Raw genomic sequence first — 27364 nt, 5'->3', positions numbered from 1 at the left:
AGTTGGCTGGAGTTTTGTTTAAAACACCTGAGTTCTGGGTTTATTATTAGCATAAAGCTCACAACACTCATGAAGCCACTCTCCCATGTTTCTAGTAGAGTTCAGGGGTTATCTCGCCTTTATTGCCATGCTGTCTGACAGGGGAGCCAGCGTGCCGGACCTCCGTCTTGATCACCGTCTTATCCGGCGTCTCCGTGGGCGTTGGCAGCTGCTGCTTGGCCTTCTTCTTCTCCGAGGCGCGGTTCTTAGCGTCCAGGCGGCGCTGGCGGCAGGACTTGGCGGGCTCAGGCAGCTTGCGGACCTCACGGCGGAAGTTGCTAAGCACCTGAATGGCGCCAGTGCGCATCTTTTGCCGCTGACCCTCCTCGCTGCCAAACTCGTCTGTGAGGGCGGCCTTGTAGAGGGGAAGTACATGGAGCTGCTCGTCCTCTGGGATCTCCCCCACTGTACGGTTGTCCTCTTTAGTCAGAGTGCACACCTTGGGGAGGGGGAGGTTAGTGTGGGACACTCACTGTCTGTACCTATCCAAACAGTCTCTATACCACCATACGCCCCTGCCACACATTCAAACACACACAGCAGAGCATCCATTCAATGTCCACACAAAGAGAGGGAAAGAGTGAGAAAGAAGACAGACTGAAAGCTATTAAGACAGTGACAGAAAGAGAGAGAGGTAAGGCTGTGTGTCGTACCACAGTGCAGCCGTTGTAGAGGTTGTGCTGGTCCTTGTGAGCGTGGGCACAGAAATCCATGCAGGCGGTGACACCAGAGAAGGGCCGGCCCTCCTTTAGACCCAACCTGCAGTCTGGAGCAGTCACCTCATTCTGACACTGAGGGACAGGAGAGGGTACACAGCAAGGTAAGGATGGGAATACTCTACAGACTATGTCTAACACTCATATCATCCTTGAGTTTCTAGTGTGTACTTTTGGGGGAAGTATACCAAGTAATTCTCCAGTAGAGTGTAAAACTACTGAGGGACACGGGGAAGAGGATGGTCAGCATGTCAAAGGACACCATGTCACACAGACTATACATTCTAACACTGAGGGACACGGGGAAGAGGATGGTCAGTATGTCAAAGGACACCATGTCACACAGACTATACATTCTAACACTGAGGGACACGGGGAAGAGGATGGTCAGCATGTCAAAGGACACCATGTTACACAGACTATACATTCTAACACTGAGGGACATGGGGAAGAGGATGGTCAGCATGTCAAAGGACACCATGTTACACAGACTATACATTCTGACACTGAGGGACACGGGGAAGAGGATGGTCAGCATGTCAAAGGACACCATGTTACACAGACTATACATTCTGACACTGAGGGACACGGGGAAGAGGATGGTCAGCATGTCAAAGGACACCATGTTACACAGACTATACATTCTGACACTGAGGGACATGGGGAAGAGGATGGTCAGCATGTCAAAGGACACCATGTTACACAGACTATACATTCTAACACTGAGGGACACAGGGGGAGGAGGATGCCATATCCAAGAGCAACCTGTTACTACACACAACATATCAAAAACTCATAGCATCCTGCAGCTTGTGTCGTTTACTATTGGAGGGATAGTCTACTATTTAGAGGGCTCTGGCGCTATAACTTAACAGCTGCAGCTAGGTGAGGGTGGGTGTGAAGGCAGGTGTTACCTGGTTATTGTATGCCTGTGGGGCCAGCTGCTTGTACAGGGGAGCCAACTCAGTGGCCAGATCCTGGAAGTTATCCCTGAGTTGATCCTCCTGACACACACACACACACACACACACACACACACACACACACACACACACACAACAGGTCAGCATAACCACATGAGTAACAGTTTTATCTTGGTGTGGTGCTGTCAATAATATAGCAGTGCTGTGAAGGTGGTATCAGAGTTGTGTGTTCCACAAGCCCGTTCTCCACAATTGAGGTGCCACCAACCTCCTGTGAGATACCATAGATCTCGTGGTCCCTTACCTCTTGGGGGTGGTCTCCTGCCAGTCTGAACTTGCGGGGTGTTTTGCTGCGGGCGTACTTGCAGCCGTTAAAGTACATGCTCCAGGAGCAGCCGAAGGAGAAGGAGGCTCCACAACTGTCAGGGTCCTTGCCTTGGCACGCACACGTACGACTGCAGGCAGGCAGGCCAGGGGCGACAGAGCACGAACACAGTCAGCACCACTCAACGAACACAGTCAGACACTGACACAGTCATCTTTATCATTCTGGAACAGATGCCTCAGTGCATTGAATATCAGTTAAAAAAAAGGATAATGAAGTGATCTGCAGTCCAGAAGTAGAACTAGAATCACATATCAACTTATTATATTATTTCAATCTACAACAGCGATTATCATGCACAGATGTTTCGGCTGAAAGCCTCCCTCAGTGTGCCATCTAAATGGCAACGCACTGCACTGTATAGCCTCAAGTTTAATGCTAATTTAACAGAAGAACATGAGCATATTCAGATAAGTGCTGTCACTTATTCAGATGAGCCATGGGTCTGTGCTGTCACTTATTCAGATGAGCCATGGGTCTGTGCTGTCACTTATTCAGATGAGCCATGGGTCTGTGCTGTCACTTATTCAGATGAGCCATGGGTCTGTGCTGTCACTTATTCAGATGAGCCATGGGTCTGTGCTGTCACTTATTCAGATGAGCCATGGGTCTGTGCTGTCACTTATTCAGATGAGCCATGGGTCTGTGCTGTCACTTATTCAGATGAGCCATGGGTCTGTGCTGTCACTTATTCAGATGAGCCATGGGTCTGTGCTGTCACTTATTCAGATGAGCCATGGGTCTGTGCTGTCACTTATTCAGATGAGCCATGGGTCTGTGCTGTTACTTATTCAGATGAGCCATGGGTCTGTGCTGTCACTTATTCAGATGAGCCATGGGTCTGTGCTGTCACTTATTCAGATGAGCCATGGGTCTGTGCTGTCACTTATTCAGATGAGCCATGGGTCTGTGCAGTCACTTATTCAGATGAGCCATGGGTCTGTGCTGTCACTTATTCAGATGAGCCATGGGTCTGTGCTGTCACTTATTCAGATGAGCCATGGGTCTGTGCTGTCACTTATTCAGATGAGCCATGGGTCTGTGCTGTCACTTATTCAGATGAGCCATGGGTCTGTGCTGTTACTTACTCGTCGTTGAGTCCACAACGGCGGCTGGTGGGGTTGCCGAACTTGGTGATGGTGGCGGAGAGCTCTCGGTAGAGCTTGTCACCTAGCGCCCGTGGCACGCCCTCCCACGCCATGATAAGGATGATGATGACAGTGTTGGGACAGTGGTGACCCGGCCGGGGACGCACCAGACACAGCAACTTCTCTGTCTCACTGCCTCGACGAATCACCTGAGATGAGGAGAGGGGGAAAGAGAGAAAGGGTGAGAAAGAGAGAAAAAGAAAGAGAGAGAAAGAGAGAGAGAAAGGGTAAGATCGACACCGGTCTTGTCTTCCCCAGCTCCCTCCCACCGTGTGTCTATATTGTCACTAACAACCTGTCTTCTCCTCTACTCTCTCTATAGTGTCTGTTTTGAATCCATAAAGCCATTAGCAGGGTGTCAGAGGGAGTGACAGAGGTGGATAACCCCAACTGGGAAGGATAGGGAACAGGGAGACCCCCTGCTGGACCCCCTACTGCTTTACTGTCTGGGGGTGAGGCTGTGGTGTCTGAGGGGTTGAGCCTGTGGTGTCTGAGGGGTTGAGGCTGTGGTGTCTGAGGGGGTGATACTGTGGTGTCTGAGGGGGTGATACTGTGGTGTCTGAGGGGGTGAGGCTGTGGTGTCTGAGGGGGTGAGGCTGTGGTGTCTCTGGGGGTGATACTGTGGTGTCTGAGGGGGTGATACTGTGGTGTCTGAGGGGGTGATACTGTGGTGTCTGGGGGGGGGGTGAAACTGTGGTGTCTGAGGGGGTGAGGCTGTGGTGTCTGAGGAGGTGAGGCTGTGGTGTCTGAGGAGGTGAGGCTGTGGTGTCTCTGGGGGTGAGGCTGTGGTGTCTCTGGGGGTGAGGCTGTGGTGTCTGAGGAGGTGAGGCTGTGGTGTCTGAGGAGGTGAGGCTGTGGTGTCTCTGGGGGTGAGGCTGTGGTGTCTCTGGGGGTGAGGCTGTGGTGTCTCTGGGGGTGAGGCTGTGGTGTCTGTGGGGGTGAGGCTGTGGTGCCTGTGGGGGTGAGGCTGTGGTGCCATCTACTCTACTCTTATTCATTTTTGCATGTTTTCTTTTACCTCATGGCTCTTAGTATATAGAAGAGAAAATATATTATTGTCTGGTGTCTGTTGGTATTAAAATGCACAGACAATAAAGATGCAACAAGTCTAATGAAACATTGTGTGATGATATGAAAGTTTTTGGTTGCCTACACTAGTGTTTTGTGTTAGCCCAACGAGGGCCAGTCTGTTTGTGCTACCATGCCAACCATTTACACTAATTTTCAATTTTCATGTTTGGAAACAGTGGAGTTGGCAAGAGCCCAAACAGATCTGGGACCAGGCTAGTGTTGTTTAGGGTGGTTAGGCTTGAATTGTTCTGTGAAAGGTATAGGTTCAGTTTGTAATGTATGGCTACTTGTACTCACCCACTTGGCAATGGGACATCCCTGAGAGCTCTTGCCTTCCCGGCCGGTATAGACCACCTTCTCAATACGGATAGCATCTCCCTTCTCTCCATACCTACACAGAGAGACAGAGCACAGTGTGAGTGTGTGTGTCTTACTGAACATAACAGTTTAACTGTATTGTATAGTGTTCATTATAAACTGGGTGGTTTGAGCCCTGAACACCTATTGGCTGACAGCCGTGGTATATCAGACCGTATACCACGGGTATGACAAAACATTTATTTTTACTGCTCTAATTACATTGGTAACCAGTTTATAATAGCATAAAGGCACCTCGAGGGTTTGTGGTATATGGCCAATATACCACAGCTAAATCAAATCAAAATCAAACTTTATATTTGTCACATGCACCGAATACAACAAGTGTAGTCTTTACCGTAAAATGCTTACTTACAAGCCCTTAACCAACAGTTCAGTTCAAGAAGAGTTAAGACAATATTTACCAATTTACCAAGTAGACTAAAATAAGAAGTAATAATAAAAAGTTACACAATAAGAATGACGAAGCTATATACAGGGGGCACTGGTAACAAGATAGTGTGCGGGGGTACAGGTTAGTTGAGGTTATTTGTACATGTAGGTGGGGGTGAAGTGACTATGCACAGATAATAAACAGCAAGTGGCAGCAGTGTACAACGGGGGGTCAATGTAAATCGGTGGCGATTTTATTAATTGTTCAGAACAGCCCTTAGCCGTGGTATATTGGCCATATAACACACCCCTGGTGCCTTTTTGCTTAATTATAAAACTTTCACATTGTGCCTAAAAACACACCTTAGCTGTGGTATATTCACATTTATCACACCCCCTCTGGCCTTATTTCTTAATAAGCAAGTAGCCTATGTGCTTCTGCAAGACCATAATGTAAGCCTTTGGTCTCCATGAGAGTTGGACGTGTCTTGTCAAACAAAGACCCCACAAGCTGGCTGACCCTGGCTGGCCAAGAGGAGTGTTCACAGAGGCTTACAGTAGCAGCCAAAGACCAACATAATCAGACCTAAATCTCACCCTAACCGTAATCCTTATGCCAACCCGAGCTGACAAGGTAAAAATCTGTCGCTCTGTTCCTGAGCAAGGCAGTTAACCCACTGTTCCCTGGGCGCCAAAGCGTGAATGTTGATTATGGAGGCCCCCCGCACCGCTGAACCAGAGGGGTTGGGTGGAAGACACATTTCAGTTGAATTTCAGTTGTACAACTGATTAGGTATCTGATTAGGTATCCCCCTTTCCCCTTCCCTTACAACCTTTTAGGATCAAATAGAGTGTTTCTTTGTAGTCTTAAACAAATCTATACACCTCACACACATTGTTATGGGCTTAAAAAAGAAGACACATTTACCATGTCAGATATAATATATTACATTTTGAGTTTGCATCCCAATATTAAACTTTATATACACTGCTCAAAAAAATAAAGGGAACACTTAAACAACACAATGAAACTCCAAGTCAATCACACTTCTGTGAAATCAAACTGTCCACTTAGGAAGCAACACTGATTGACAATACATTTCACATGCTGTTGTGCAAATGGAATAGACAACAGGTGACCACAGACCACTTCTCAGTTCCTATGCTTCCTGGCTGATGTTTTGGTCACTTTTGAATGCTGGCGGTGCTTTCACTCTAGTGGTAGCATGAGACGGAGTCTACAACCCACACAAGTGGCTCAGGTAGTGCAGCTCATCCAGGATGGCACATCAATGCGAGCTGTGGCAAGAAGGTTTGCTGTGTCTGTCAGCGTAGTGTCCAGAGCATGGAGGCGCTACCAGGAGACAGGCCAGTACATCAGGAGACGTGGAGGAGGCCAAAAACCCAGCAGCAGGACCACTACCTCTGCCTTTGTGCAAGGAGGAGCAGGTGGAGCACTGCCAGAGCCCTGCAAAATGACCTCCAGCAGGCCACAAATGTACATGTGTCTGCTCAAACGGTCAGAAACAGACTCCATGAGGGTGGTATGAGGGCCCGACGTCCACAGGTGGGGGTTGTCCTTACAGCCCAACTCCATGCAGGACGTTTGGCATTTGCCAGAGAACACCAAGATTGGCAAATTCGCCACTGGCGCCCTGTGCTCTTCACAGATGAAAGCAGGTTCATACTGAGCACATGTGACAGACGTGACAGAGTCTGGAGACGCCGTGGAGAACGTTCTGCTGCCTGCAACATCCTCCAGCATGACCGGTTTGGCGGTGGGCCAGTCATGGTGTGGGGTGGCATTTCTTTGGGGGGCCGCACAGCCCTCCATGTGCTCACCAGAGGTAGCCTGACTGCCATTAGGTACCGAGATGAGATCCTCAGACCCCTTGTGAGACCATATGCTGGTGCGGTTGGCCCTGGGTTCCTCCTAATGCAAGACAATGCTAGACCTCATGTGGCTGGAGTGTTTCAGCAGTTCCTGCAAGAGGAAGGCATTGATGCTATGGACTGGCCCGCCCGTTCCCCAGACCTGAATCCAATTGAGCACATCTGGGACATCATGTCTCGCTCCATCCACCAATGCCAGTTGGCGGATGCTTTAGTCCAGGTCTGGGAGGAGATCCCTCAGGAGACCATCCGCCACCTCATCAGGAGCATGCCCAGGCATTGTAGGGAGGTCATACAGGCACGTGGAGGCCACACACACTACTGAGCCTTATTTTGACTTGTTTTAAGGACATTACATCATAGTTGGAACAGCGTGTAGTGTGGTTTTCCACATTAACTTTGAGTGTGACTCCAAATCCAGACCTCCATGGGTTGATAAATTTGATTTCCATTGATAATTTTTGTGTGATTTTGTTGTCAGCACATTCAACTATGTAAAGAAAAAAGTATTTAATAAGAATATTTCATTCATTCAGATCTAGGATGTGTTATTTTAGTGTTCCCTTTATTTCTTTGAGCAGTGTATATCACAGAAGACTGAAATATAACAAAATCGTTTGACATTTTGTTTAAATATTGTTTAGTAATTTTGAAATTAGGAAAAATATTAATAACACCCATGAGGCCACTAGAGGGCGATTTGGTCATTTGACTTCAGAAAAGGGCTACTCCTAACCCTTACAGTAACCCTAGCAAGCGGTTGCATTTCAACAGAGTTTGTTGATATACTATCTGCTATCTAGAACCTAAGAGTGTGAGCATCTGTAGATCATTTATAGGGGACTATCCAAATAAAGTGCAACCACACGAATGTGTGTTTGCTCGGTGTGTGTATGCGCCTGGTTACGTTCTGGCGTGTGTCTCTCTCTCTGCACTCTGCAGGGGGTTGGATTAACTACCAGCATTACTCAGATGTTCGCCCACAGCTCACCCATTCCTCCCTGTGTATCATACATGTCATGTTGATAACGTCACTCCTGAGCGGGTCTACTATGGTGGGACACATGTGGCTCTGTCCTGAATGGGAACTCATTCACCAGCCAGTCGGAAGGAGTGGGCTTGGCCTCCGTAGGGGTGGGCCAATGGGGTCAGAGGTGGGTTCAGGGGTCGGGAGAAGACTATAGAGGGCTTTAGTTCTTAAGTCACCTCTCAAATACAAACAAAGAGGGATCTTCCCCTCTTCTCCTCAGCCATCCCCCGCATCTGCTACCCCACCCTCTCTCGGGAGAGTGATGAGTCACTGGTCAATGGGAATTATCCTCTGTTACTATAATGGCCAGTCACTCTCGACCCCGGTCCCCTATACAACAATGTATGGGACATGCACTAAGCAGCCCCCCCCCCCCCATGTTTAGTCAACAAAAACACTGATCCCAAGACATTCCAGCTGCCAATGAACTATTCCTGTTTTGTCAGTTGAGACTTCCCCGACTTTTAGGGTACTGAATTGGTCAATGTGATTAAGTAGCTACTGTATGTAATGTTTCCATTCACTAGTTTCACGTTACAATACTCCCAAGAGAAAGCCTCAAACCGAGTCTATCTATTTCCTAATGCAAATGTATCCCTGTTTGACTCTCTCTCAATTTCTCCCCCCTTCTTTCTCTCATTGCTCTCTACCACTGTGTCTGTTCCTCTCCTCTGTCTCTTCCTCTCGTCTCTTCATCTCATCTCTGTCTCTCCTCTGATTTCGCATTTCAGTCATTTAGCAGACACTCTTACACAGAGTGATTTAAGGAGCAATTAGGGTTATGTGCATCGCTCAAGGGCACATAGACATATTTTTCACCTAGTTGGCTATGGGAATCGAACCAGTGACGTTTCGGTTACTGGCCCAATGCTTTAAACCGCTAGGCTACCTGCTGCCTCTCTCTCCTCATCTCCTTTCCTCTCCTCTCCTCTCACTTTGCCTATCCCTCTTTTCTGTCTAATCAGCTGATGCTGATAGTTCCTGTTCCTCCAATTGGATTCTGGGTCAGGGATTCCCTGGGGACAGGATCAGAGGAGTGGGGAGGGGAGAAGGGGATGGAGAAAAGGGAGAGGGGGATAGACCACAGCGCTGGGGGAGAGGGAGAGAAATAAAGAGAGAGAAAGGGAGGCAAGGAGAGAGGGAGAGAGAGTGATGCTAGCTCAAAGCTGTGGGAGGGTTGGATGCCAAGACAGCAGGCCATAGCCAGCAGTTCTGGATAACCTCCTGTTCACAGGCAGAGGTGACGAGAAAGGGAGAGGAGAGAGGGAGAAAGAAAGGGAGGGAGAGGAAGAGAAGGACAGGAGAGATGGAGGGGGAAAGGGAGAGAACAGCTAACTCTGTTCCAGGAAAATCAGGAGGCTGCCATCAAGAGTTTTGTGGCTATAATCTAGGGGGCTAAAATCCCTGAACAAGCACACTACAACAGTATTCTGTAGTGTTTCCTCCACCCATCTATTCCCTGATATTTCCCTTCAGGTTAAGGCTATTTCAGTCCTTGCTCCTTTGCACTATGTCTTATCTATAGGGAAATACACTACATATACACAAAAGTATGTGGACACAGCCCACAGCTATGCAATAAAACATTGTCAAAAGAATGGCCTTACTGAAGAGCTCAGTGACTTTCAACATGGCACCACCACGGTCAACTGTAAGTGCTGTCATTTTGAAGTGGACACGTCTTGGAGCAACAAAGGCTCAGCCGCAAAGTGGTAGGCCGCACAAGCTCACAGAACGGGACCGCTGAGTGCAGAAGCGTGTAAAAATTGTCTGTCCTAGGTTGCAACACTCACTACTGAGTTCCAAACTGCCTCTGGAAGCAATGTCAGCACAATAACTGTTCGTTGGGATGAAATTGGTTTCTATGGCTGAGCTGCCGCATACATGCCTAAGGTCACCATGCGCAATGCCAAGCGTCGTCTGGAGTGGTGTAAAGCTCGCCGCCAACGGTCTCTGGAGCAGTGGAAACGCGTTCTCTGGAGTGATGAATTACGCTTCACCATCTGGCAGTCCGATGGACGAATCTGAGTTTGACGGATGCCAGGAGAACGCTACCTGCCCCAATGCATAGTGCCAACTGTAAAGTTTGGTGGATGAGGAATAATGGTCTGGGGCTGTTTTTCATGGTTCGGGCTAGGCCCCTTAGTTCCAGTGAAGGGAAATCTTCGCTACAGCAAGTCTGCTCCAGAAGTCTCACCTGGTCTCCATCAGCTCTCGTATGGAGGCCACAGTGGGCCCGGAGCCCAGGTGATTGTAGTACGGACCCTCATCCTTCTCCAGGACTTGCTCTGGGAAGAGGAGAGAGAGAGAGAATTACAAAGAGTTCACAATGCAATATAGTACACCTCTAATTCAACCACATACTTTTTTACTTCGTCACAATAATATCTGTATTATTTGGATTAGTGCAGGGCTGTTCTGTGACATTTAAGGTATCAGAAGTAGTAGTGATTGCTTATTCATATCTAACAGGCCATGGAAACCAAGAGGGACCATAGATAGGTGTGACTGAAGATAGATTTAAAGCCACACACACTTCCTCTAACCTGAAACTGACTATGTTATGACTGGGGTATAGTCGGGGTGGGGGCACTACATTAGAACCAAGGCTGTTTGAGAGAGTGAATGAATCAGTGTGTGTGGTGTGTGTGTGTTTAACTCTTCTTGTGGGGACCAGAAGTAGTAGTAAACAAACAAACATTTGACCAACTGGGGACATTTTGTTAGTCCCTGCAAGATCAAATGTTACTTCTACGGGGTTTGACAGTTAATTACTTCTCACGGTAATTGACGGTTAATTAACATAAACATGTTTAGCATCTCCAGGCCTCCACACATACAAGCCAGTGATGCATGCCTTTGGGACACCTACGTTTAAAAAAAGTCTAATGAATCAATTTAATAATAACCATCACAATAAGTCCAATATTTATTTTAGTCAGGTCTAAAGAAACATGATATGAAGAAAATGTATTTCAGGAGATCAGAATATGAGTTGGCCTACTGTATGTTATCTGGCTGTGCTCCATGCCATAGGCTGTAGGCTTGTTCATTCAGCTGACAATATACGCTTATAAATCCCCTCCATTATTTTTATTTTATATGATTTTATAGTAAGAAGAATATAATTGAACTTCGCTGAATGAAATAGAAAGGATATTTTTCCCATTAAGGAGCGAGTGCACATATGAAGTGGCTATGTTGAGCGTAAAAGTGATCATTTGAAACAGGTCCTATAGGGTATGTTAGATTTAGAGTTATTTGGCAACTTTAGTTGTTAATGATACAAACCGTAGAAATCAGAACATACAGTATATGGGCTACATGATGTGACTATAGGCTATTGATGGTTTGATAAAGTATCAAAAAAAGGTTGATCTCTGTTCCTTGTCTCAAGCTGCACAACTGTTCTCTCAAGTATTCATATTTTCAACCATGAGACTGTTCTCAATTTAATCTGGTCTTTACTAATATGTTAAACTAGTTGTGATTTATAATTGTCCATTATCAAAACGGGCAGGAACAGGGGCAGGGAAAAAGACCAAGCATATTCTGAAAGTATTCAGACCCCTTGACTTTTTCCACATTTTGTTACATTACAGCCTTATTCTAAAATGTATTAATAAAAAAAATGTCTCAATTTACACACAATACCCCATAATGATGAAGCTAAAATAGGTTTTGAGAAATGTTTGCAAATGTATTAAAAATAAGTATTCAGACACTGTGCTAGGAGACTCAAAATTTAGCTCATGTGTTTCTACAACTTGATTGGAGTCCACCTGTGGTAAATTCAATTGATTGGACATGATTTGGAAAGGCACACACCAGTCTATATAACGTCCCACAGTTGACAGTGCATGTCAGAGCAAAAACCAAGCCATGAGGTCGAAGGAATTGTCCGTAAAGCTCCAAGAGAGGATTGTGACGAGGCACGGATCTGGGGAAAGGTACCAAAAAATGTCTGCATCATTGAAGGTCCCCAAGAACACAATGGAAAAAGTTTTGAACCACCAAAACTCTTCCTAGAGCTGGCTGTCCAGCCAAACTGAGCAATCGGGGGAGGTGACCAGGGAGGTGACCAAGAACCCAATGGTCACTCAGACAGAGCTCCAGAGTTCCTCTGTGGTGATGGGAGAACCTTCCAGAAGGACAACCATCTCTGGAGCACTGGAGAAACAATATTCTCTGGTCTGATGAAACCAAGATTGAACTCCTTGGCCTGAATGCCAAACGTCTGGAGGAAACCTGGCACCATCCCTACGGTGAGGCATGGTGGTGGCAGCATCATGCTGTGGGGATGTTTTTCAGCAGGTAGTGACTGGGAGACTAGTCAGGATCGAGGGAAAGATGAACGGAGCAAAATACAGAGAGATCCTGCTCCAGAGTACTCAGGACCTCAGACTGGGGCAACAACCCTAAGCAAACAGCCAAGACAACACAAGAGTGGTTTCAGGAAAAGTTTCTAAATGTCCTTGATTGACCCAGCCAGAGCCTGGACTTGAACCCTATCAAACATATCTGGAGAGACCTGAAAATAGCTGTGCAGCGACGCTCCCCATCCAACCTGACAGAGCTTGAGAGGATCTGCAGAGAAGAAATGGGAGAAACTCCCCAAATACAGGTGTGCCAAGCTTGTAGCGTCATATCCAAGAAGACTCAGGGCTGTAATCGCTGTCAAAAATACTTCAACAAAGTACTGAGTAAAGGGTCTCAATACTTCTGTAAATGTGATATTTCCGGGCGGGTTTTGTGGATAAATGTAGAAAAAAAATCGAACAACCTGTTTTTATTGTGTGTAGATTGGTGAGGAAGTAAAACCATTTTAATCCATTTTAGAAGAAGGCTGTAACGTAATAAAATGTGGAAAACGTCAAGGGGTTCGAATGCACTGTATCATCTGTATTCGCAAGCTTTTCCGCCAATCCGTTTTGTAGGCTACTTTGGTTTTATAGCGGAGCATGTGCTTAATATGAGTAGTTAAGCATTAAATATAAGAAAATGTATTTCACTCCATACATCAACCTCTATTTGAGGAGCATGCTCTCGCTGCCTGACAGGGGATATTCCAGTCAAACTCTGTATGCCTTGGGCTCTCCAACCCTGTACCCATGCTTCATTTTGGATACTAAACATATACGACATGACCAAAGGTTTGTGGACACCTGCTCATCGAACATCTCATTCCAAAATCATGTGCATTCCTTTGGAGTTGTTCCCCTCTTTGCTGCTACAACAGCCACCACTCTTCTGGGAAGGCTTTCCACTAGACGTTGGAACATTTGCTGCAGGGACTTGCTTCCATTCAGCCACAAGAGCATTAGTGAGGTCGGGCACTGATGTTGGGCGATTAGGCCTGGCTTGCAGTCGGCGTTCCAATTCATCCCAAAGGTGTTCGATGGGGTTGAGGAGGTCATGGCTCTGTGCAGGCCAGTCAAGTGCTTCCATACCGATCTCGACAAACCATTTCTGTATGGACCTCGTATTGTGCACGGGGGCGTTGTCATGCTGAAACCGGAAAGGGTCTTTCCCAAACTGTTGCCACAAAGTTAGAAGCACAAAATCGTCTATAATGTCATTGTATGCTGCAGCGTTAAGATTTCACTTCACTGGAACTAAAGGGCCTAGCCCGAACCATGAAAAACACCCCCAGACCATTATTCCACCTCCATCAAACTTTACAGTTGGCACTATGCATTGGGGCAGGTAACGTTCTCCTGGAATTCGCCAAACCAAGATTTGTCCGTTGGACTGCCAGATGGTGAAGAGTGATTCATCACTCCAGAGAACGCGTTTCCACTGCTCCAGAGTCCAATGGCGGCGAGCTTTACACCACTCCAGACGACGCTTGGCATTGCACATGGTGATCTTAGGCTTGTGTACAGCTGCCCGGCCATGGAAACCCATTTCATGAAGCTCCCAACTACCAGTTCTTGTGCTGACATTGCTTCAAGAGGCAGTTTGGAACTTGGTAGTGAGCGTTGCAACTGGCCTACCACTTCGCGGCTGAGCCCTTGTTGCTCCCAGACGTTTCCACTTCACAATAACAGCACTTACAGTTGACCGGGGGAGCTCTAGCCGGGCAGAAATTTGGCAAACTGACATGTTGGAATGCAAGTCACTGACCTCTTCAGTAAGGCCATTCTACTGCCAATGTTTGTCTATGGAGATTGCAAGCTGTGTGCTCAATTTTATACACCTATCAGCAACGGGTGTGTCTGAAAAAGCAGAATCCACTCATTTGAAGGGATATCCACAAACTTTTGTATAGTATATTTACAACAGTTTAGTGTATTTAGTGTAGTTTAGTGTATTTCACCAAACTGTTGACAGCCCGTCAGCGTGCTTGAGAAAGGAATAAAGGAGAGAGAAGGAGATGGAAACTCATGATGGTGAGATATTCTGAACAGCTAAAGGTAATGTGTCACCCATTTCATTATGAAAATAAACAATTCCCTATTACTAGGCTATTCAAAATCAAATACAAATTCACTGTATAGGCTAGACCAAATATGTACCAGACATGTTAACTCCGTTAAGTTTAATGTTTTTCTGCCATGCGTAATATGTGATAGGCTATGTATTGCATTTCAGCACAATCATCATTTTCATTCAGATTATTTTGGGGGGAGGGGCTTTGGCTAATAAACATGATATGCCTAAGCTCTAATATGCATATGGGTGTTTTGAATGAATCATCACATCAGAAAACGCTGTCAATTTCGTTGTTAGGCTTTGAAACAACATCCACAACAATCATGTTTTACACCATTTCAAACTGCTGCTGAGATTACTGTAACTCAACAGTCACGCAAAACTTTACTGCGTTCATGACTCATGATTTCCGGTGTGGTGGTAATACGGTCACAACAACAGCCCCAGTCAGGTTACACATGGGGTGTTTCAGTGTGGTGTTGTCAGGGGAGTGTGTAGGCTTCACTATGGAGGCCCGTTGTCTGGTGCCCTTGGCTTTTGGTAACAGCCAACAGCCTTACATGATGATGTGCTAATAGTTCAAGTACAAAAGGGAAAATAAATAAACGTAAATATGGGTTGTATTTACAATGGTGTTTGTTCTTCACTGGTTGCCCTTTTCTTGCTGCTCTGATGGCACACCGTGTACTCTCATGAGTGTCAGGTTCTTGTCCAGTTCTGACAGGTCGCCACATACTAGTACATGTCCCTGGGCCTGGAAATGATTGATTTCCCCCTCCAGGATGGAGAAGATGTCTTCATTAAAGTATGGGGATTCTAGTGGGGGGATATTTTAATTTTTTAATTTAATTTTTAATTTCACCTTTATTTAACCAGGTAGGCTAGTTGCGAACAAGTTCTCATTTGCAACTACAACCTGGCCAAGATAAAGCATAGCAATTCGACACATACAACAACACAGAGTTACACATGGAATAAACAAAACATACAGTCAATAATACAGTAGAACAAAAGAAAACAAAAAGTCTATATACAGTGAGCGCAAATGAGGTAAGTTAAGGAAATAAATAGGCCATGGTGGCGAAGTAATTACAATATAGCAATTAAACATTGGAATGGTAGATCGGCAGAAGATGAATGTGCAGGTACTGGGGATACTGGGGTGCAAAGGAGCAAAATAAATAAATACCAGTATGGGGATGAGGTAGGTAGATAGATGGGCTGTTTACAGATAGGCCAAGTACAGGTCCAGTGACCTGTAAAATGCTCTGACAGCTGGTGCTTAAAGCTAGTGAGGGAGATGTGAGTCTCCAGCTTCAGAGATTTTTGCAATTCGTTCCAGTCATGGGGAGCAGAGAACTGGAAGAAAAGATGACCAAAGGAGGAATTGGCTTTGGGGGTGACCAGTGAGATATACCTGCTGGAGCGCGTGCTACGAGTGGGTGCTGCTATGGTGACCAGTGAGCTGAGATAAGGCGGTGCTTTACCTAGCAGAGACTTGTAGATAACTTGTTGCCAGTGGGTTTGGCGACGAGTATGAAGCGAGGGCCAACCAACGAGAGCGTACAGGTCGCAATGGTGGGTAGTGTATGGGGCTTTGGTGACAAAACGGATGGCACTGTGATAGATTGCATCCAATTTGTTAAGTAGAGTGTTGGAGGCTATTTTATAGACGACATCACCGAAGTCGAGGATTGGTAGGATGGTCAGTTTTACGAGGGTATGTTTGGCAGCATGAGTGAAGGATGCTTTGTTGCGAAATAGGAAGCCGATTCTAGATTTAATTTTGGATTGGAGATGCTTAATGTGAGTCTGGAAGGAGAGTTTACAGTCTAACCAGACACCCAGGTATTTGTAGTTGTCCACGTATTCTAAGTCAGAGCCGTCCAGAGTAGTGATGCTGGACGGGCCAGCAGGTGCGGGCAGCGATCGATTGAAAAGCATGCATTTAGTTTTACTTGCATTTAAGAGCAGTCGGAGGCCACGGAAGGAGAGTTGTATGGCATTGAAGCTCGTCTGGAGGTTAGTTAACAGAGTGTCCAAGGAGGGGCGGCAGGGTAGCCTAGTGGTTAGAGCGTTGGACTAGTAACCGGAAGGTTGCAAATCTGTCGTTCTGCCCCTGAACAGGCAGTTAACCCACTGTTCCTAGGTCGTCATTGAAAATAAGAATTTGTTCTTAACTGACTTGCCTAGTTAAATAAAGGTACAAATAAATAAAAAGGGGCCAGAAGTATACAGAATGGTGTCGTCTGCGTAAAGGTGGATCAGAGAATCACCAGGATCAAGAGCAACATCATTGATGTATACAGAAAAGAGAGTCGGCCCGAGAATTGAACCCTGTGGCACACCCATAGAGACTGTCAGAGATCCAGACAACAGGCCCTCCGATTTGACACACTGAACTCTATCAGAGAAGTAGTTGGTAAACCAGGCGAGGCAATAATTTGAGAAACCAAGGCTGTCGAGTCTGCCAATAAGAATGTTGTGATTGACAGAGTCGAAAGCCTTGGCCAGGTCGATGAATACGGCTGCACAGTAATTTCTCTTATCAATGGCGGTTATGATGTCATTTAGAACCTTGAGCGTGACTGAGGTGCACCCATGACCAGCTCTGAAACCAGATTGCATAGCGGAGAAGTTATGGTGGGATTCGAAATGGTCAGTAATCTGTTTGTTAACTTGGCTTTCGAAGACCTTAGAAAGACAGGGTAGGATAGATATAGGTCTGTAGCAGTTTGGGTCTAGAGTGTCACCCCCTTTGATGAGGGGGATGACTGCGGCAGCTTTCCAATCTTTGGGAATCTCAGACGATACGAAAGAGAGGTTGAACAGGCAAGTAATAGGGGTTGCAACAATTTCGGCAGATAATTTTAGAAAGAGAGGGTCCAGATTGTCTAGCCCGGCTGATTTGTAGAGGTCCAGATTTTGCAGCTCTTTCAGAACATTGGCTATCTGGATTTGGGTAAAGGAGAAACGGTGGGGGCTTTGGCGGGTTGCTGTGGAGGGTGCCGGGCAGTTGACCGGGGTAGGGGTAGCGATGTGGAAAGCATGGCCAGCCGTAGAGAAATGCTTATTGAAATTCTCAATTATAGCAGATTTATCGGTGGTGACAATGTTTCCTAGCCTCAGAGCAGTGGGCAGCTGGGAGGAGGTGCTCTTATTCTCCAAGGACTTTACAGTGTCCCAGAACTTTTTTGAGTTAGTACTACAGGATGCACATTTCTGTTTGAAAAAGTGCCTGTGTTTATTTGTTCCTAACTTCCCTGAAAAGTTGCATATCACGGGGGCTATTCGATGCTAATGCAGAACGCCACAGGATGTCTTTGTGCTGGTCAAGGGCAGACAGGTCTGGCGTGAACCAAGGACTATATATATTCCTAGTTCCTAGTATATACCTAGTTCCTAGTATATATCTTTTTTGAGAGGGGCATGCTTATTTAAGATGATGAGGAAGGCACTTTTAAAGAATAACCAGGCATCCTCTACTGACGGGTTGAGGTCAATGTCATTCCAGGATACCCTGGCCAGGTCGATTAGAAAGGCCTGCTCGCAGAAGTGTATCAGGGAGCGTTTGACAGTGATGAGGGATGAGGGATGGTCGTTTGTTCCCAGACCCTTTACGGATGCAGGCAATTAGGCAGTGATCGCTGAGATCTTGATTGAAAACAGCAGAGGGGTATTTGGAGGGCGAATTAGTTAGGATGACATCTATGAGGGTGCCTGTGTTTACTGATTTGGGGTTGTACTTGGTAGGTTCATTGATAATTTGTGTGAGATTGAGGGCATCAAGCTTAGTTTGTAGGATGGCCGGGGTGTTAAGCATGTCCCAGTTTAGGTCACCTAGTAGCACGAGCTCAGAAGATAGATGGGGGGCAATCAGTTCACATATCAGTTCGAGGGCACAGCTGGGGGCAGAGGGAAGTCTATAGCAAGCGACAACAGTGAGAGACTTGTTTCTGGAAAGGTGAATTTTTAGAAGTAGAAGCTCAAATTGTTTGGGTACAGACTTAGAAAGTTATACAGAACTCTGCAGGCTATCTTTGCAGTAGATTGCAACACCGCCCCCTTTGGCAGTTCTATCTTGGCGGAAAACGTTATAGTATAGCAATGGAGATTTCAGGGTTTTTGGTGGTTTTCCTAAGCCAGGATTCAGACACGACTAAGACATCTGGGTTGGCAGATATAGGTAGCACACATGGACATTTTTCTCTGTTTACATCATTTCCTTATTCATTTCCAGCCAGATGTGAAATGTTCCTGTTGTGACTAATTTAATAGAGTGGGTTAGGTCTGCTCTATACCAAATTAGCATACCCCCTGAGTCTATTCCCTGTTTTACACCTGGTAGTTTGGTGGATGGGACTACCAGCTCTCTGTAACCTAGAGGGCAACCAGTAGGTCCGTCTCCTCTATACTATGTTTCTTGTAGGATGACAATGTCTGTATTTCCAATTTCTTTGGTGAAGTCTGGGTTCCTGCTCTTTAGACCAAAGGCAGATGACCTCAGACCTTATTTACTCCAGGATGAGATGGAGAAGGTTTTGTGTTTCATAGTGTCTAGTGTTGTTTTCGTGTGGTTTAGGCTGGGACCCTTACAGTAGGTGTGAGCCGAGCATGTTGAGCATCTGCTACATACCTCTTAGGTCACGGGATGGTGTTTGGGCGGGTATACTAGTGGGGTTGGGCCTGTTGCTCTGCTCACAGCCTGGGCATATATGCAACTTTTATGTTGAGGTCTTTGCTGCAGGGGCAGAAGGGGCATAAGACTGATCTGGAGGGCCTATATAAGGTGTTGCTAGGGTTTGTTTGGGGAGGGGTCAACTGGTTGGGGTGGGGATGTAGCTGGTGGTGCTGTGGTCTAGGTGTAGGTCCTCTTGGTGTGGATCCTGTTGGTGCAGATCCTCCATCACGCAGTTCTGGGAGAGTGTCTGGCTGGTCTGGCGGGGTGTCCGTTTCTCTGTTGCTCCTATATGAGGTGCTGGGGCTGCGGTTGAGGGTGACATCCTTCAGGGTCCTGGCAAAGGTGGGGACTGCTGCCTTGTAGAGGTGGACCTGGTCATAAAGGCTGGAGGAGTGGTTGGTCAGCTAAACATTTGGTTTTGAGGCACAGTCCCAGGAAATGCTTGCATTCACCCGCTGCATAGTGGCAGAGTGAAAGTATTTTTGTGGTAGCAGGGTGGAGATAACCATTTGTGCATTGGGGGAAAGTGGAAGAGGCTTTTTCAATCACTCCCTTGAGTGCTGTGGCCACACTTTCCTGCTGGGCTCTCAGGTCATTTGTGCCTGTGTGTATTATAATGTGGCTGGGGGCACTTAGTCGGTCCTCTGACAGCAGCCCCAGGGTACGCCGGGTGTTCGGACACCAGAGTTTAGCCACATGGTGTTTTGGAAAAAGTTTCCTCTCATCAACATATTTCCCATTTGAGTCAATTAGGAGCACAATCTCTGTCTTTTGTGTGTCCTCAGTGGGTGTGGGGGTGTTATCAGGAGAGCTATCCAGTGGGCTGACAGAGGGATGCCAGTGGGGGGAGGCTGCTGAGTTGGTGGATCCTTCCTTGTCTGTCCTGCTGTGGTGTTAAGGCTGTGGTTGAGGTCTGAAGTGGGCTGTTCTGTTGGCTTCTCTAGGGGGGTGGCTAGCTCTTTAATAAGTGGTTATTTGTCACACCTCAGCTTTCTCACCTTCTCCTGCAGTGCTGCTAGCTGGGCTGTGTGTTCCGGGGGGATGCTCGTCTGGCGTGTGTGTCTGTGCTGCCTAGACTGTGTGGACTAACTCTCTGAGCTCCACCATGTCTCTCTCCAGCTCTCTGAGCTCCACCATGTCTCTCTCCAGCTCAGTGAATGTATCCCTCTCAATGAGGAGCAGTATGGTTGTGGACCTGGGTGTGTTCAGCACTGGGGGGGGGGGGGGGACTATCCTCATCTGCAGGACAGTTTGAAGAGGTGTGATCAAACTCGCTCGGGGTGGGGGAGTCGTTACCAAGAGAACTTCTCTCTTCTCATGCCATGCTCTCGCTTTGATGAATTCTGTCTCTTCCCCTCTCTCTTCCTCACTGCGCTGAGCACACTAAACTGTTTAGAGAAACACTGGCTCTGCTTACCACTGCTGAACACTTAAAAATGTTAAATTAACACACCATCAGACCATTTAGACAACTGACACGGAACACTAGAAAACTTTGACAGTAGTGACTTACAGGACTACAATATATAAACATACACTGCTGTAGACTACATAAACTACTATCCAGGTCTACAGTATATCTACCACAGTACTTACTGTATATGTCAAGCTAGTCTCTGTATGTCAGAATCTGAGCAGTGGCCTAATATTGACCAGTGCACTAAATAGGAAATAGGGTGCCATTTGGGACGAAGTCAAAGAGACTGTGTCCCACTCTGTCAGACATGTAGCCTAGACAGAGTGTCTGCTCTGTGCTGTCTGCCAGCCAGATCCACACAGCCACCCCACACAATGGACACAATGGCTGCCCTATTGTTACCGCTGTCTCTCTATGCACATTGCACTGTAACTTACTGGAGAGTAGTGGCTCGGGACGCACATCCCAGCAACATACACACACCCACCCTGGCTGGCTAGCAACACACATTCTCAGACACACTCATTAGATGTCCAGCAAGAAGAGCTGGAGAAGAAGTGATTGGACCACCTGATGAACAGTAGTAACAGCCTCTATACACCAAGAAAAAAGGGTTCCCACAGGAGAACCCTCTTAGGTTCCAGCTACAACCCTTTTGAGTTCCATGTAGAACCTTCTGTTACAATGATTCTACATGGAACCGAATCGGGTTCTACCTGGAACCAAAAAGGGTTCTCCTATTGGGACAGCTGAATAACCCTTTTCGGTTATAGAGAGTACCTTCTTCTAAGAGTGTACATCGGCTGCTGTATAGCCTCAGCCTCTGCTGTACAGTATGTTAAATGTCTTCAATTAACACTAAATGTATGACATCATAGGATACACTTCCACACTTCATCCCCTAGGTGGCAGCAACCGGGTCTAGGTGCTGAGCCAAGGTTTGATAAGCACATCAGGTTCTGCCAATGAACCCTCCAGAGTCTAAGCCCGGTCTAAGCCGAGGGAGGGTCTAAGCTAACATATGGAAATGTTTTAAGATGGTCATACAAAGGATCATTTAGCTATTTGATTAAACATTAAGATACCAAGGATCACATTGGCATTACTGCTATTAGCCAATAGAAACACATTGAATAACAGATTCACTACAACATATAGTCTCCAAAAAATCGAAAGGAAGTTTATTCTGAATGTAATTATCCCTTTATTTTAGGCACTGGTACTGTATACATATAGATGTGTCCAAACTGGTCAGAAGTTTGGACACCTACTCATTCCAGGATTTTTCTTTGTTTTTACTATTTTCTACATTGTAGAATAACAGTAACAATCAAAACTATGAAATAATATATGGAATCATGTAGTAACCACAAAAGTGTTAAACAAATCATGATATATTTTAGATTTCAGATTCTTCAAAGTAGCCATCCTTTGCCTTGACAGCTTTGCACACTCTTGGTATTCTCTCAACCAGCTTCATGTGGTAGTCCCCTGGAATGCATTTCAATTAACAGGTGTGCCTCGTTAAGAGTTAGTTTGTGGAATTTCTTTCCTTCTTAATGCGTTTGAGCCAATCACTTGTGTTGTGAAGAGCTAGGGGTGGTATACAGAAGATATACATATTTGGTAAAAGACCAAGTTCATATTATGGCAAGAACAGCTCAAATAAGCAAAGAGAAAGTTTGTTCATCAGAGTTACCAGCCTCAGAAATTGCAGAACAAATAAATGCTTCACAGAGTTCAAGTAACAGACACATCTCAACATGAACTGTTCAGAGGAGACTGCGTGAATCATGCCTTCATGGTCGAATTGCTGCAAATAAACCACTACTAAAGGACATCAATAATAAGAAGAGACTTGCCTGGGCCAAGAAACACGAGTAATGGACATTAGACATGTGGAATCAGTCCTTTGGTCGGATGAAGAAGAACCCTTGAATGAGTTGGTGTGTCCAAACTTTTGACTAGTACTGTATATACAAAATTATGTGGACACCCCTTCAAATGAGATGATTTGGCTATTTCAGCCACACCTGTTGCTGACAGGTGTATAAAATTGAGCACAAAGCCATGCAATTTCCATAGACGAACATTGGCAGTAGAATGGCCTTACTGAAGAGCTCAGTGACTTTCAACGTGGTACCATCATAGGCTGCCATCTTTGCAACAAGTCAGTTCGTCAAATTTCTGCCCTGCTAGAGCTGCCCCGGTCAACTTTAAGTGCTGTTATTGTAACGTGGAAACATCTAGGAACAACAAAGGCAAATTGGTAGGCTACAGAAGCTCACAGAACGGGACGGCCGAGTGCTGAAACGTGTAGCGTCTGTCATCGGTTACAACACTTACTACTGAGTTCCAAACTGCCTCTGGAAGCAACGTCAGCACAATAACTGTTTGTCGGATGCTTCATGAAATGGGTTTCCATGGCAGAGCAGCCGTACACAAGCCTAGGATTACCATGCGCAAACCAAGCGTCAGCTGATGTGGTGTAAAGCTCACCGCCATTGGACTCTGGAGCAGTAGAAACGCGTTCTCGAGTGGTGAATCACACTTCACCATCTGGCAGTCTGACGGACAAATTTGGGTTTGACGGATGCCAGGAGAACACTACCTGCACCAATGCATTTTGCCAACTGTAAAGTTTGGTAAAGGAGGAATAATGGTCTGCGGCTGTTTTCCCTTAGTTCCAGTGAAGAGAAATCTTAACGCTACAGCATACAATGACATTCTAGACCATTCTGTGCTTCCAACTTTGTGGCAACAGTTTGGGGAATACACTTCCCTGTTTCAGCATGACAAAACCCCTGTACACAAAGCGAGATCCATACAGAAATGTTTTTTTGAGATCGGTGTGGAAGAAATTGACTGGCTTGCACAGGGCCCTGACCTCAACCCCATCGAACATCTTTGGGATGAATTGGAATGCCGACTGCGAGCCAGGCCTAATCGTTCAACATCAGTGCCCAACCTCACTAATGCTCGTGGCTGAATAGAAGCAAGTCCCCGCAGCAATGTTCCAACATTAGTTCAAAGCCTTGCCCAGAAGAGTGGAGGCAATTATAGCAGCAAAGGGGGACCAACTCCATATTAATGCCCATGATTTTGGAATGAGATGTTCGACGAGCAATTAGATTTCAACGGTGGACGCGGCGGTAGGCTAAGGGTTAAGGTCCTCAGTCAGAGTGCCAGCTTGGAGAGCCGTGAGGCTGCTGGTTTTGGTTGCCATGAGGCCTTTCGTTTGTTTTGAATCTTTAGTTTGGGCATGCCTGTTTGTAGTTTTCCATTTTGTATGTTCATTTTTGTCACCATCTGAACCAACAATAATCCACATGGACTGACAGACCAAGAGGTCAAGATAGAGAGCAGTACCTGGACCAAGGTAAGGTTGCTGTCTCCCTGGGCATCTAACAAAATGCTGATTTCTCACATTAATACACACATGAAGACCATGTATCTAGGCCTAAGACACCTAGACATAACAAGTGCAGAAAAATCTGTAGGCTAGTTATTGGTTTTGTAAGTCTTTTAAATGAGTTTGTGTGTTTCTATACTATATACTTTAATGATATACCAAATATACCAACAACATTTGTGTGCAGCCCAAGCCCACTCACTGGGAGTGTACAGCCATGTTTAACTCTACGGGGCCAACAGTGGTCTAAATGTAGCTACATTAAAACGGTTCAATACAAACACAGACACACACCACTCACCGACACAGTTGCAGGTGGGGAACTCAGACTGGAGGTCCTTGACGGGCATGTCTAGCAGGCTCTTAGTGGGCGTGTCCAGGTAGCGTAGTGGAGACTCAAGGAAACCTTTTAGGGAGGGGTTAAGGGGGAATCCGTCTTTAGTGGGCGTGTCGTCCTCGCCCCCATCAGAGAATAATCCAGTGGTGGAGAGGACAGCTACGTTCCCATTGGTCTCAATCTTCATGCGTTTGGGCAGCTGGGACGGGGAGAGAGGCAGCTTGGTTGCCTCCCGCTGCTCCTCCATGGGGCTCTCAGTGGAGGGCTGTGTGGTGGAGGTTACTTTACTCATACTCCCTGACTCCTCCTTGTCTGCAGGTGGGGCTGTGGTAGGAGCTAATGGAGCAGCGCTGGAGGACTGAGTGAGGGTAGCGCTGGATGGTGATGGGGGCCTGGCTTGTCCTGAGTTAACTTTGGGCTGAGACTCTGTCACCACGGGCTGGGCTGAGGCTGAGGGGGCTTGGTCCTGGGGCTGGCTCTGGATCTGTGAAGGGCAGGGCTCTGGGGCCGAGGATGAACTGTCCCCAAACTCTGCCTCAAACTGGCAGATCAGCTCCTCGAACTTGGGGTCCAGGGAACTGAGGCCTGGTATGGACTGAGAGGTGGTGGAGGTCTGTGTGGCGCTGGCCTCCGCTGAGCTTGCTGGGATGTCCAGGGCTACAGGGAGAGGCTGAGGGGTTGAGACGTCTGGAGTGTTTACAGACAAGGCAGCGACAGAGGGTGCAATAGAAGAGTTTAAAATGGATACCTGAGATTGGGCTGGGGCAGGGAGGCCTGCGGCAGCCTGAGTGGGGTTACTGAGGAGGGGGAAGGTAGGGAGAGGGAGAGAACCTGGGTGGGCGCTGGCCAGAGGCAGGGCTCCGGTAATGGTGAGGGGAGACGGTTTCTGTATGGAGATCTGTCTGTGAGGCAGGAAGGTTGGCAGGGAGACCTTCTGCTTGGTCTTCTTGATAACTATCGTCTTGGGTTTGGGGCCTGGCTGGAGCAGCATACCACCCCCTGCGTGCTGCTTGAGGAGCGGAGATGTCCCCGCTGTGCTCTTCCTCCTCTTGGTCTCCTGCTTGATGGCCACGGGGACGGGGTGGCCCTCGGGGCCCATCTGTTGGGGCCACCACTTGCGGAGGTTCTGGCAGGCCTTGGCGGGACGCAGAGGGCAGAGGCCTGGGAGGCCGGGAGAGTTGGAGAAGAGGTTCCTCTTGTGGTGAAGGTGCTGCTGCAGAGCTGTCTGGGTGGAGTGGCGGATGGATGCGCTGCCTAGGGAGAGAGGAGGACCAGGGTACCTAGGCTGCTGCTGGCCATTCATCAAGCTGTAGCAGCCCCCCATGGAGGCGCAGGCAGAGCTCTGGTACTCCCCGGAGTCTACCTCCTGCTTGACCCGAGGCATCCCTGGTTCCTGCTTGATGTGGTGGTGTGGGACGGGCAACTTGAAGGGGCCGCTTATGTACTTTCCGCTGGAGTCCCCGAGTAGCTGTTTGAGCTCGGACATGGGGTCGCCAGTGCTGTGGCCACCGGACTGAGGGGCGAAGCGAGGCTGCTGGGAATCTGAGTTCATCCACTGATTCCTCTGCTCTTGGGATCCCCCAGGGCCCTGCTGCTGCTGCCACTGCTGGTGGTGAGGCAGGAGGCTGTCTGCCTGGGGCTGCAGGGGGAAGGGTGAAGTGGAGGACGGGAGATGGGAGGCATGGGCCGGATGACCATGGGACTGGGGTCTGTGCTGCTGCTCCCGCGACACAGGGCTCGTTTGGGGCTGGGGGTATAGTCCAGGAGGGACGGATTGTGATCGCGAGGAGGACAAAGAGGAGATGGGGTTGGAGGAGGAGGGGTTCAGGCGGGTGCCATGCTGGAGGTGTAGAGGGGGGTGTTGAGGTTGGCTGGTGGAGGAGGCCTGGGCAGGAGGGACCACGGTCTGGGGGACAGTGGCAGACAGCTGGGTCAGGGCCTCGATGGCAATAGCCGTCTGCAGACTGACGTTCTTCTCCTTGGCAATGAAGAGGACCTGAGGGGAGCAGGGGATAGGGGCTGGGTGTTGGCCCTGTTGATGTGGGTGTAGTGGTGGACCGGAGGGAGGGTTACCTCCATTGACATGGGGTTGGGGGTGGGGGGGCTGCTGTGAGTGTGGGGGCTGTTGATGAGGCGGCGTGTCAGTGGTCATCTTGGAGCAGGGCGTGGTGTTGTCCCGCTCCTCCCCTGCCCATGTCTGTTTGATCCTCTTCTCCAGCCACTCCAGGTAGTCCGGGCAGTCTGGCCCATCACAGTCACAGTTGGGGGGCTTGTGGCCGTGGCGCGCCTGGCTCAGGGCATTCTGCAGGGTGTTCAGGTCCTCTGGGGGGCTAGCCTGGTTTTCCCCTTCTGGGGCTTGGAGTCTGTCTTGAGCCGTGGCCCCCTCACCAGTGCCCATCTCCTGGTTGAACTTCTCATACAGCTGGATGGCGTGGGACTGGGGCTCAAGGTGACCTGAGGGGGGCAGGGAGCCAACACTCACGCTGGCTGAGAAGGCTACCAGGTTGCGTGCAACCTCCATGTCTGCCTCATGGACAGGCTTCCCAGGAGTCCTACCACTACTGGTCCAGCCATTGCAGTGCTGCTGCTGCTGGGGTTGGGTGGCTTTGCTGTGCCCAGGTACACAGCCCTGTCCTGGGGAAACACTGCTTGACCGCTGGGGCTCCCTCTGGGGCTCCAGGCCAGCTCCACCCTCCTCATGGGTGTCCCTGGGATGCCGGCTCACCCCATTGGTCGGTTCCAGGCTCAGCAAACAGCCTTCCTCGAGGCGGTCATGTGACCCAGTTTCCATCTGGCCTCCTCTTCTGGGGCCATCCACTGAACGAGCGTCCGAAACAGTCTGAGTGAGAGGACACAGGTTAGGGACAAGGAGCCAGAAAAACTAAATAGGAACTTTGCATCAACATGGAATAAACAATAGCAATCAATATACAAAATCATATAGTTTAAACATGTTTACAACTAGTTTCTTCAGTTGATCATCTTAATATAACATTATACTCAAACAAAACATTCACAGAGAACAGACAAATAATAATGATTATGATAGGGCACTGGCTAAAAATCTCTCTCTCTGAGTGTTAAAGTCACATCACAGTAATATGCACACTATATGCACACACACTCA

At 47.7% G+C, this 27364-nt stretch overlaps 1 protein-coding gene across 6 annotated transcripts in view; it reads right to left on the bottom strand.

Moving 5' to 3' along the window:
* Nucleotides 1–27364, bottom strand: part of LOC110536245 (methylcytosine dioxygenase TET3) — an 81360-nt gene that overhangs the window by 6652 nt on the left and 47344 nt on the right. For all 6 annotated transcript variants that reach the window (XM_090191017.1, XM_036936141.2, XM_036936143.2 and 3 more), the window contains 8 exons: nt 24202–27076; nt 10153–10243; nt 4580–4673; nt 3152–3360; nt 1983–2133; nt 1670–1759; nt 693–830; nt 118–478 (listed from right to left, as the gene is read on the bottom strand). In XM_090191017.1, the coding sequence (XP_090047143.1) occupies nt 118–478; nt 693–830; nt 1670–1759; nt 1983–2133; nt 3152–3360; nt 4580–4673; nt 10153–10243; nt 24202–27076 (4009 nt within the window). The remainder of the gene's footprint in view (nt 1–117; nt 479–692; nt 831–1669; nt 1760–1982; nt 2134–3151; nt 3361–4579; nt 4674–10152; nt 10244–24201; nt 27077–27364) is intronic.

Source organism: Oncorhynchus mykiss, chromosome 11, assembly GCF_057628025.1.
Source record: "Oncorhynchus mykiss isolate SJ-2025 chromosome 11, ASM5762802v1, whole genome shotgun sequence".
Taxonomy (NCBI): domain Eukaryota; kingdom Metazoa; phylum Chordata; class Actinopteri; order Salmoniformes; family Salmonidae; genus Oncorhynchus; species Oncorhynchus mykiss.
This window is presented reverse-complemented; position numbering and strand designations above follow the sequence as displayed.